This window comes from Rhinatrema bivittatum, chromosome 3, assembly GCF_901001135.1.
Source record: "Rhinatrema bivittatum chromosome 3, aRhiBiv1.1, whole genome shotgun sequence".
Classification (NCBI taxonomy): Eukaryota; Metazoa; Chordata; class Amphibia; order Gymnophiona; family Rhinatrematidae; genus Rhinatrema; species Rhinatrema bivittatum.
In genome coordinates this window covers 493,538,401-493,551,145 of record NC_042617.1, presented here as the reverse complement: position 1 = coordinate 493,551,145, position 12,745 = coordinate 493,538,401, and the positions used below count along the sequence as shown (strand labels likewise).

Below are 12,745 nucleotides of genomic sequence, written 5' to 3'. Positions count from 1 at the left end.
CATCTCAAAAGCTAGTTATAGACATACTAAATTAGTCCAATAAAAAGGTTTTGCCTGTAACGTGTTTTCTGACCCTTTTTCAGAATAAATCTGAACTAGATCACTCATCTCTAGTAACAAGGATTAGTCATTTTAGCATGCAAATTTTCTTTACATGATGCAATCATTGCTTTCTTTTTGTTCAATGCAGGTTCATATTCAGAATGCTACTCTAGCAGGAGGTGTAGCTGTAGGTACTTGTGCTGACATGGATATTAACCCTTTTGGAGCCATGATAATTGGTTTTATTGCTGGAATCATCTCTACCATTGGCTTTAAGTTTTTGACAGTAAGTGCATAACTAGGTTAACCCAAAGTATCTATTGAAAATTAACTTTTTCATGTGAAAACTACTAAGATGTCATGTGCCCCATAAAGAATTCACTCTCTTGGAATATTATCAATATATATATACTTTCAGATTAATTTTCAAAAAGTTATGAGGGGATACAAGCATAAACAGAACACATACGTGCATGAGTAGCATGTATGCTCATGTATACTATGTAATAAATATTCAGAGTATTGCATATTTGCAGTATTTTGTAGAAATTTTAACAGAGAAAAAGGAGGAATGGGGTTCTGGTGAAAGATTCTGAAGTAGACATGCAAGTTTCAGTTTTGTAAGAGGCATATTTGTATACATTACCAAACTCGTCTGTAAAAATTTATACCTGCTAATTCACTCATGCATTTGAAATTGGACTTGTCTTTTGTCTGCAATTTTTGGGTAGTAGGTCTGAGTGAACTGGTAGGGGTTCAGAATCAAAGGCTAGAATGTCAAGGTGAACTGGTGGAGGTATTGACAAATTCATGATTCCAAGTATGTGCACAGGTCCCCTGGCATGCGCCTGTGTGAGTAAGTATTTACATGCACATCTCTAGGCCTTCCTTTAACACACCCCCACCCTGCCCCTTTTTAGAATCTTTTTACGTGTGCATACAGCGGTAAATATGCATGTCTATGGGTGGTTTATAAAATCCGCCCAGTGCATGCCAGCCCAAATTATGCACGTTTCTCCCAGTTTTGGTGCTCAGCTCACAGGGCTTTAAAAATTCATTTTTATGTGTTTCATGCTGCTTTTAGTGCTTAACAAAATCTTTCAAAGATTTGGAAAGACCACTAGTTTTCTGCAAAGTGTATGCCCATATGGCATAATTATACATTTAATATAAGCCATAAACCTATTTCTTGAAAAAATATAGGAGGACTGTGGAATCTGGTCCCTTTATCATTTGAAATCTTTTTTTTATTTGCAAAGGGATTTTGGTCTTCCTGGAACTCAATTATTCTCATGGCTTCAGCTTTGTCATTATATTCAATTTCCTAAGTTGATATCTTGACTGATGATTTGCATGTGATGCGTACTTGTGAAATTATAATGTCTTCCTCTGAATACATTTCTAATTTTTATAAGCATCTTAGGACCTTGGCTTGATTCCAGATGCTTGGGTACAGAAAAATTATGGGATAAGGATATTGTAAATGTATTAAATGTGAAGTCATGGGGAAAGATTTGTACTACCAAGATCTCACTATCTGCTTCTGTCACTCAATTTCTTTTTTTTTATGGCGAAATGTGCTGTCTGCCTGGACTCCTGTTAAAGTTGTGAAGCTGTCTCATTCTAATGGTAATATTTATTGGTCTTCTGCCAAAGAAGTCGGAACTCTATCTCATATGTTATTCTTTTGTTGCAACTTACAGGATTTTTGGGTAAAGTTGTGGGAACAGATATGTATACTTATATAATTTCATGAAAAGCTACATTATTGGATGATAATTTGAAAATCTTTGGCTTTAAAAACTTCTTTGCAACCTGCTGAAAATGTTAATTGATTTTTTTAATTGCAGTGGCAATAAAATCAATATTAAATTCATGGAAAGGTAACACTGGTTTAAGAATTTTATTTATTTATTTGCATTTGTTAGCCACCTTACCATGGCCCATAGTGGCTTACAGAGAAACATACACAATAAAATTCTACAGCATGGCTATCAATCAATCATCTCATCATACCTATAAGGGAGCCCGGACCGACGTGCCGCAAATGCGCAGTAGAGAGCAGCTCTACTGCGCATGCGAGCACGTTGGCCAGAGCAGAGCGTGCCCCCCCAAAAAAAAAAAAATGGCGCCTGCTCCTTAGGAGCAGGAGCGGCGGCGGCGGCAGGAGCGACGAGCGGGAGGAGCAGGAGCGGCGGCGGCGCGCGTGCGTGAGGGAGGGAGGGAGGAGTAGTAGCGGCGGCGACGCGCGCGTGAGGGAGGGAGGGAGGAGCAGTAGCGGCGGCGACGCGCGCGCGAGGGAGGGAGGGAGGGAAAAGCAGTAGCGGCGGCGACGCGCGCGCGAGGGAGGGACACCCCCCTGTCTGCCGGTTGTGATCAGCTGAAAGGGGAGGGAGGAGGAGAGAGTGAGGAGAGTGAGCTGAGGGGAGGGGGAGGGAGGAGAGAGTGAGGGGAGGGGGAGGGAGAATAGAGGGGGGAGGTGGGAGGGAGAATAGAGTGAGGTGGAGAGAGGAGAGGGAGAATAGAGTGGGGAGGTGAGAGGGAGGAGAGAGTGAGGTGGGGGGAGGTGAGAGGGAGGAGAGAGTGAGGTGGGGGAGGGAGGAGAGAGTGAGGTGAGGGGAGGAGAGGGAGAATAGAGGGGGGAGGTGAGAGGAAGGGTGGGAGGAGAGAGTGAGGTGGGGGGATGGAGGAGGGAGGAGGGAGGAGGGAGGAGGAAGTGGGAAGGAAATAGACCGACATTTTTTTTTTAAATGAAGCCCGTTGTTACGGGCTTAACGGCTAGTCCAACATAAAACAATGCATAAGCAAATAAAAACTATCAGATAAAAACTAAATGTTAAAAATAATAAAATCAGCCAAAAGCTTGCTGAAATAGTTTTTAAAAGCATTTTACATTTTTTAGGACATTTGATTGTTTAAACATCTTGCAGAAGTGCTTTCCAAAATTAGGGAGCAGCAACAGTAACGCACAATCTCTGGTCCCAGAAAGCTTAGCCAATTCACAGATGACACATCGAAAAATTACCCCTGTGAAGAACGTAGAGTTCCGGAAGGACTGTAGATTGTCAACATTGTATTGATCCACAGTAACTGTTATGACTGGGCAGTGGTAAGGCAAGAAGTGGACCCTTGGGCCGGCCTGCAGGTACTACACAGAGCAGGCCGGGAGGCGGAGTCAGTGCTTGGCAAGGATACCCAGAGCCTGGAATCCCCCCGGGAGGGGCACATAGGGACCCAGGGCCTGGGGACTAGAGCAGTTCAAGATAGTCCAGAGAGGGTTTGTCCGAGGGTGGTCTGGAGAGAGGTCAGAAAGTTCAGAGATGGCTGCCGGTGGAGAGGCAGAGGGCTGGCTGGCAGGCAGGTCACAGAAGAAGGCGGGGTCTGAACTGGCAGTGGGTAGGAGGCTAGGCCGTGAAGCAGACCAGAGCCACAGCAGGCAGCGCGTTAGCAGAGAAGGCCGCGAGGCAACCCGGGATCAGGCGTGGCGGCAGGCTGGCGAGAAGTCCGTTAGGCAAACCGGGATCAAGGCAGGCGGCAGGCTGGCGAGAAGTCCGTTAGGCGAACCGGGATCAAGGCAGGCGGCAGGCTTGCGAGAAGTCCGTTAGGCGAACCGGGATCAAGGCAGGCGGCAGGCTGGCGAGAAGTCCGTTAGGCAAACCGGGATCAGGAACCAGGAGACAACGAGAGTCAGCAAGCAAGGACAGGAACAGGAAGCAACTAGTCAGCAGGAAACCTCGTTACAATTCCTGGATAACATGTTGTCCCTTTAGAAGAATTTCATCTTTATACAAAGGTTCATGTATCTGCATATGTCATCAACCATAAACTAGCTACAAAGACATAGATATGTTTTCTGGAAGTATGCAACTGCTAGTGCACCACAGCTAGCAAAGAGGGCATTAATTTCAATTTACCAGAATATTTGTTCCACTAAATATCTGTGACAAGTTATGTGGTAAACATTTGCCACATAACTTGTACACTCTCCAGCTTACTAAATACAGACCTCCCAGTGTTTTTCTGGTATAGAGATATTACCAATGGATGATGTACCACCTTCTTATGCCTTTCTGTATGCAGGCTTTCTGACATCAGGACATCATACACAGCACCAAACTGTGTTACCATTCCAGTTCTGTTTTCCATAATCTGCATTTTTTTTGTTTTGCCATTTTTTTCTGTGCTGGCAGTGAACCATGTTATCTGTAGCCCTATGTCCTGTGCTGAAATCATCAATCTCTAATCTTTTACCTGGGTCAGATTTTGATTCATGAATGCTTGTTGAAATAATTTGTATTTCACACTGAATTTGTTTTTTTCATCACTTATTTTTCTTCTTTGATGAGGGGGCCACTAGTTCATTACAAATTTTAAATTTTGCATGGTGAGAGTAGACCTTACTCAGTCAGCAGCTTCACAATTTAACTTAGTGCCATAGGATGAGGGCACTCAGCCTCTGCTCAGCCACTTGTTCCCTTTGTGTGTGTGCTTTTTTGCAGTTACTCAAACTGATCTGTAAGGCTGGGTTTATCTCAATATCTTAGCTGAATAACCTTTCCTGGCTAGCGCTGATATTCAGTGTTGGCCATGACAATTTAAACATTGACCCCAGAACTCCCCTGCCCTGCCCATTTATTTGGCTAAATTTAACCAAGGTAGTAACTTACATAGCTGAAACAAAGCCAGCCCAGGCTGGGGGGGGGGGGGGGGGGGGGGGAGAGAAATTTAAACTCCAGTGTTATCTGATTAATTCCAGACAAATCCTTTGGAATAAAAACCCCATACTCTATTTTTATAAAACCCATAACTCCTTCAGTGTTTGGTATATACAATCTCAGCAAACACTTTTGCTTATAAATTAACTGTAGGGCATGGAGGAGAATTATTTTTCTTATATCTAAGATCTGTGTGAAGCCAATCTACAACTCCAAAGCTATGGGAGAGTGCAGGGATTGCAAGTTGATTGATAACGTTTATTTTATCCCCTGCAGTTCCAGAACTTTTCAATATCGGTTTCATTCTCTTGTACTATTCTTTGTTGATTTTTGTCTCTCACTAATTTACACTGGATTGTTCTACCTTCCTCCACTCCTAGATATTTCTGTCAAATTCTTTTGTGTTACTATCTTCAGTCAGAGAGATGTTTTCAGTTTTCTTTTGTTTTCCTTTAATAAAAGTTACCGTAACACATTTGTCCAGGTCAAGAGTCATCCTGATACCATCTATCTATACCTGCTATTAATTAAGTTGACTTAGATTATAACCACCGCTATTACTAGCAACTGTAACATGGAATAGACTTAGTTTTTGGGTACTTGCCAGGTTCTTATCGCCTGGATTGGCCACTGTTGGAAACAGGATGCTGGGCTTGATGGACCCTTGGTCTGACCCAGTATGGCATATTCTTATTTTCTTATTTTCTTATGTTCTGAAAAGCTCTTCATTACTCAGAGTTGTTCTGCTATGTGATGATCACAGGAGCTGTCAAGCTTCAGGACATCTACAAATACATCAAACATCTAACAAAAACAAATACATCTACAAATAATAGATGTGATATTATCTGGGGATCATCTGTGTTTCTAGGATTAAAGCTAAATTCCATAGCCCAAAGAGAATAAGAGTATTCAGTGGAATCTGTACTAAACAAATCAAGAGTGGAAATCTCCCTCAAATATTTGTTGCTGGATCTTGATGTTAAGAATGGCATTTTGCCCATCTTCATATTTCAGATGAAATGTAGCTTGCCACATTTTCTTGGTAAACTTGATATACTCAATCAATCCTATACTGAGGTTCATTTTTTTTCATACAGCTGACCATGCTGGTTTTATTCAGCATCAATTAATCTTTAGTTAAATATGTACCTCTTGTGTCGCCCTTCTGTTTTGTCACCAGGATGTTAATGTCTCTGTAATTGTATATTCTATCGACATCTGTTACAGTGAACAGCTTGTAGCTTGGGGATGTTACTTGGGTCTCCCTTTGGAAGAAAAAGAAGAAGGGGCAGAAGAAGAAATGTCCTGCCTGTGAATAGCCATTGTGATGTGTGTTCTGGCTGTCTTATTGTATCAGTTGAGTTTTGCAGAGAGCCACGTCTTGATGGAGTGATGTTAAATGACTGAGCCAAAAGTTGGAGACTTCTACACTGCCAGGGCCATTCTTAATCTGATTTCCAGGCCATTCCATAGTTTTAATGTTAACCTTTTCCAAGTTCTTTTGAATGGGTAGCCATTCTGCTTCTCTATTGTGCTCTATAGATCCTCATATAGTACATTTCTACAGAACTTTTCTGTTTCAGCTTTGGTTAACTTCCCTTTAGAATTGATTTGGGTTTTATCTAAATGTTTCATTTTGATGTCTCTCATTTCATTTTTCTTCATATCTTCCCAGATTCTCTACTTCTGTTGCTATTTTCAATTTGTTGTTGGAACATTTGAATTTAAGGTCTTCTGTTAATACATCATGCTTCAGCTTGATGTATTGGATTTTTTCCTCAATATTTTTGGCATTCCCAATCTTTCAATTTCAATTTACTGCATGCAGAGGTGTCTATCAGTGACACCTCTGCATGCAGTAATTTTATTTTTTCTTCTATACATTTTTTCCAAAGAGTTGTTTTCTATCTCCTTTTCTTCTGGACATGTGCCCATGATGATAAAAATCTCACAGAAATGATTTTTGCTGCATAATAAAATATTTAATTTATTTCTGTGATATCAATAAATGCTCACTTACGGCCTTGTTGCATTTCTTTGTCTTTCTTTTTCTTTGGGTGTCAGGTTCTTACATAACAGGTGTAGAACCTGTTGATTGGCTGTACTTAGGGTGCTACATTGCCAGGGTTTATCCTGTAGGGATGGGATGGGCTGGAGAATCTTGACTTCCTGGGCCCTTGGCATAGACATGGTTTGTGGTCACTAACTGTCCTTCTGCTCTCACTGCTCTTCTGAATTTGTGCCAAGGGTAATTGCTGGAGGGGACCAAAAGACACAGAATAAATAAAAACAAAACAAAAAAAACAAAACACCCCAACACTCTCTCTCCTTTTTTACTGATCCAAAATCAATAAGTAAAAGAAAATCTTTCAGTCCAACTGGGTATTCAACACAAAATTTTACTTCAATTTGTAAATCAGATTCTAAGCCAGGATGGTAAATATAAAAAACAAAATGAGAAAAATAAGTAAAAAATGCCATAATCCCTGTATCTATGCCTCTCTTCCTTGTCGATCTTTCCTCCCTTGCACCATCATCTATATCAAGTAGACCTACTCCTCTGAGGGTAGGATATTGTTTGCAACTCCAACATCAAACTGGGAAAAGGTAGAAAAAAATCCCTAAATCCAAAAACAAATGTCCTTAAAATCCAGACCACTCCAGCCACGCCTTCTGGAATGTACAAAAAAAAAAGTCTTAGATCTCTTCACCTCTTGCTTTAATCCTTCACCAGAGGCAAGAAAAAATTCCACATCCAGTGCATCCAGATACCAGAAGGAATCCCTTCTGAGGGAACTGGTACCAAAAGAACTCAAAATAGCAACATCCTCTAAACTCCAAAGCTACTTCCTTGGTTTCCTTTACCATCAAGCAGAGATACCCTGGCTACTTCTGCTCAATTCACCTGGGGGATGGCAAGAGACCCAAATCACATGCTAAGGGGAAATTTATAGTCCCCTTAAGTCCTCCCACAAAAAGGTGGGGATAAGGGCAAAAGAGGATCCCCAAACATTTCCAACTTATACTATGCTAAAACAAATGAGCAATAGCTTAGTAGCAGGCACAACCAGGTCCCACTTAGGAAGTTGTTTCCTCTCTTGAACTTCAGCATACATATCTGTCCTTACATAGACCAGAAGCTCAACATCCAGGTCCTCCATCACCTTCTTTCTCTCCTGCCTTTCCACTTCCCTCTGCTTACTTGGCTTGCCTTTCATTGCTTTCGATCTCCTTTGTTGTAACATTATCATTCACTGGTATTTCATCTGTGGTCTCCTCCAATTGCTTTGGCTATTCCAGCACCTTTCTTCTGGGATTTCTTCACTAATCCAACTTTTTGTTTTAGTGCATATCTCTGAATCTCCCCTTTTGCTTCCAGGCTAGGCACCACCAGGTGTGCAAACTGTTCAAGTGCACAAAGTGACACACCCAGTGGGGCAGCATTGGGAGCAAGGAGAAGCCTGTGCTGCCACCGGTGGATCTGATCCCACTGGTAGTAGAAAAAAAGGAGGCCTGTGCTGCTGCCAGTGGCCTTGATCCCACTGGTGTCAGAAGAAGAGGAGGCCTGTGGTGCCACCACTGGACCCCATCCCACCGGCGCAGAAGAAAAGGAGACCCATGCTGCCACTGGTGGACCCAATCCCACCGGCAGCTGAAGGAAGTCCGTGGTGCTATCAGTGGACCTGATCCCAATGGCAGTGGAAGGAGATCCGTGGTGCCGCTGGTGGACCCGATCCCACTGGTGTCAGAAAAAGAGGAGGCTAGAGCAGAGGAAGCCCTTCTGTAGCTCCTCCTCCAGTGCTGGCCCTGTGATATTGAACACTTGTGGTGTTATAACTTCCTGTATTCTTGTGAAATGAGAATACAGGAAGTGCTAGCACTATGAGTGTTGAATTACTGTGGTGCCAGGACAGGAAGAGGAGCTGCAGAGGGGCTGCTCTCCACAAAGTAAAAAGAACAAGAAGGCAGCAGCAGCAGCAGTAGAGGAGGAATGAATGTATGTGTATGTGTGAGTGAATGGGTGGCTGCCTGTGATGAGTGTGTGTGTGTGTGTGTGTGTGTGTGTGAATGGGAGGCTGCCTAGAATGAGTGTGTGTATGAATGGGAGACTGCCTGTGCCTGGGCTACATATGTGAATATGTAGGTGTGAATGGGAGGCTGCCTGTGATGGGTATATGTGTGTGTGTGTGTGCACGCGTGTGTGTGTGTGTGTGAATGGGAGGCTGCCTGGGATGGGGGAGTTTGTGAGAGATAGAGAAAATGGAGGGTGCAGATGCATTCCAACCTGCCAGCAGCTGAAATGAAGACGAGGGCCTTGGGCTGCTGGTGATTCCCAACCAAAGAAGAGCTGGCACCTGCGAGTTCATCTGAGAGGATGTATGGGGAGCGTGAATTTTTAAAATCCTTTTTAGTTTTATTTTTCGGATGTTATTTGCTGTGTAGGCTGTTTTGAAATATTTTATTGGGTTTTGGGACATTTAAAAAAACTGGAATATGAGTTTTTAATTATTTGATCTTTTAGTCATCAGCTTTTTTGAAATAATATTATTAGTATGTTTTAGTATTATGATTATGTATTTATTTTATTTCTTGATTTTATTGTTTGATGTTTGAGGAATGGTGATGGTTCTGTTTATCATTGTTGCACTGCACTGGCTTCTTATGGTTTCCAGTTCAGTTTTTGTCTGCACATTTATTTTGTATTTGTACTTTATGGTTGCTCTATTCTGTATTTGGTGAGGATCTGTTTATGTTCTGCATGTGTGACTGAGGTGAGGCATTCTCTTAACAGGAAGTGTATTAGTGTATTCAGGCTTTCAGAGGGTCAAGCCCACACCCAGCACACATCACAATAGGCCTAATACCATATGAGTTTGAAGTGTCTTTTTTGCAGGGATTTCTGGTTGGCATCACAGCAGTGCATGTAAATATAATGTAAGTGAAATTTACCTCAGAATATTGTACTTTGATATTTTTCACGTAAATATAAATGCATAACTCTTAACTGTGTGTGTGGAATGTGGCGGGGGGAGGGGAGCACACATTGTGCAAGACTATAAGGTTCACTTGGGGCACCTAATACCCTTGCAACAGCCATTGGTATGGGGGGGTGGGCTGTTACTGAAGGGAACTGGGATTTTTTTTGGAGGGACTGGGACAGAGAATGAATGAACGGGGGGGGGGGGGGGGGGGGGGGGGGGGGAGGTGCAGCACAGTAATTGTTTGCACAGGGCAGTAAAAAAACAAAGCACCTGCCCTGTTCACTTCTTTTTATTGTTCTGCATCAGACCCCAGTTGTTTTAAGACATTATCACTTACATACTTCTTTACTCTGATTCTTCCACTTAGATTTCTTAGTTTTATGTTAGTTGTTTTTCTTTTAATAACTTTTTTTTTCTTTATTTCAATTTTTGCCATATTCTTTTTGTAAATCCTCAATTTAAATATAGGGTTTGTGGCATAAATATAGCAGTATACATTATTTTTTTTAATCTTCCAAGGTAAATATAACTATACCTTGTCCTCTTAATTTTTTCATTTGCTTCTCTGTTCTGTTTCCTGCAGATTTAGTGTTGGGTTATGAATGGGAATTTGGATGCACATCTACTCACAGTGAAGTAATCTCAAATGGGCAGATGGGATTGACTGTTTTGATTTTTATCTGACACAATTAACTTTATTACTATGAATGTTTATATCTTACTCCCCTTTGCTATCTTTCCTCCAGATAATATCTTATGAGTTCCTTAAACCTCTGTCTTTTCTGGGTCTTTTCATATAACTAGCCTAGAGTATATGTGCAATAATTTGCCTTGTGTAGAAAACATGACATGTAAAAATATTTTTATTTAGAAAGAATGAACTATTTTTAAATAAGCATACAAAGCAATAATAGGGAAATGCCTTTTTTTTTCTAGCCCATTTTGGCTTCTAGATTGAAAATTCAAGATACATGTGGTGTACATAATTTACATGGCTTACCTGGGATTCTAGGAGGGCTTGCAGGGATAATTGCAGCAGCAATTGGAGGAAAAGAAAAGTAAGTTTTTATTTCTTACATAAATCATGATTCTATTCTATAAAAGATCCATTAAAGAAAAATACATTGCATTGTTGTGGGATTCCCAAGGGAGTAACGTGTATTGTGAAATGCACAGATAAAGTAATATGTTATTAGATGAAATAGAGAATAGTGAATCCCGGCGGTAACGGGGGGAATGAAGTGGGGGACGGGCCTGCAAAAGCCAGCAGCGATCGCACCACCACGGTGTTATCGCTGCCAGCCTTCGCACCCAATAGCACCACCGTGAAAGTTTCTGCAGCATCCTCCCCGACGCTGCCCTGACTCCTCCTCATCCGGTGCCGACTCCACCCCTGTTTAGCTATCGCACGCGAAAAGGGTCTTTTCGCGTGCGATACGTTTACAAAATGACTCCCATAGTGTATACAACATGGAGGAGTAGCCTCATGGTTAGAACCAGGGAAAGCTAATTTTCCATCGCAGTGCTGCTCCTTGTGACCTTGGGCATGTTAGTTCACCCTCCATTGCCTCAGATACAAACTCAGGTGTATATTTACTAAGCTGCATAAGGCATTTATTGAGCTATATTTTAAATATTGTGTATTATTATACCCAAAATAGCATAAGTATGGTAATGAGCTGCTTTGCATGCATAATCTACGCAAATGCATGAAAAACAGCTCATTATTAGGTAATTTATGTTAATAAAATTATGCAGCTTGCCTAAAAACACAAGCTATCTTATTTTCCTGAAAGTTAACTATAAATTAGAAGATATTGCTAACTTTTCCAAGGAGCATCAAGATGCTAACGTGTATCCCAGTGCTCATGCAATGGATGGTTCTTAAAGGGCCATCATGGCTGTAAAGGACTCTCCCCCCCACCCCCCACTAACATGTGAAAGACCCCTCTGGGAATCTTGAGAGATCTATGCCCATCCCCAATGCCTGTAGAGATGGCCCCCTGGCCAGCACCATTTTGACCTGAGTGAGTAGCCAGCCCAGAGCCTAAGAAAGCTCTGGGCCTCAACAGACCACCAGAGATGCATGGGGAGGTGGGTTAAGGTAGGTAAGCGGTTGAGAGGGAATGGGTGGCTGCAACTGTGGGAGGCCAGTATTTGGATCCAGAAGGTCCTCTCTTTGAAGTGAGAGAGTTTTGAGTAGGGGGACAGGGCATCACCATGTAACTTTTATATTTATTTTTTCTACTTTATTCACTTGATGGCCACCTGTATAAGTGGCGGAGTAATGGCTGAGGGTCTCTTTAGACACTTGGTGGAGTCTTTCACACATTGGGGTATTATTTTGGGCCATCATGCCCCTTTAAGAATATGATGGTTCTAATGCCTGGTTCTTGAACAGGCTCAGGCCCAAGTCCTGAGGTGGGAGAGCTTGACATGCCATACTTAATTTACTTTGGTACATCCCCAGTGGAATCTGTCATTTGCAGAAGAAACAGAAAAAGAAGAGGACCTACTAGTGATTGCTCCCATCTTGGGCCTGGGCCAGTCCCTGGGCTGAGACCAGACATCAGGACCCAGCTTCCAGGCCAGGCCCCAGTGTTGGACCTTGCCTACAGCCAATACCAATGCTGAGGCATCGAGACCCAGCTTCTTTGTTGAGCCCCAGCATCAGGCTTGAGCTGAAGTCTAGGTGTCAGGATCTGTTCTTCAGACTGAGCCCTGGCTCCGGGCTTGGGCCTGAGCCTAAGTCGAGGCCCATGTTTTGGGACCTGATTCCTTGACTGGGCCCTGGCATCAGACCTGAGCCTAAGTTGAGGTTCAAACATTGAGACTCAGCCACCAGACCAAGCCCCATCATTGGTCCTATGCTTGGGCTCCAACCAATGCATTGGTGTTGGGACATGGCTTCTGGGCTGGACTCCAGCATTAGGACAAGGCCAAGGCCCAGGCATCAGGTCCCAGTCGCTAGATCAGACCCTAACATAAGGTCTGGGCCTAGGC

The 12,745-nt window shown here is 42.6% G+C and overlaps 1 protein-coding gene across 1 annotated transcript in view; it reads left to right on the top strand.

Moving 5' to 3' along the window:
• The window catches only part of RHAG (Rh associated glycoprotein), a 96,449-nt gene that overhangs the window by 60,534 nt on the left and 23,170 nt on the right, over positions 1-12,745 (top strand). The window contains exons 6-7 of the mRNA XM_029596107.1: positions 191-328; positions 10,679-10,800. Of these exons, the coding sequence (XP_029451967.1) occupies positions 191-328; positions 10,679-10,800 (260 nt within the window). The remainder of the gene's footprint in view (positions 1-190; positions 329-10,678; positions 10,801-12,745) is intronic.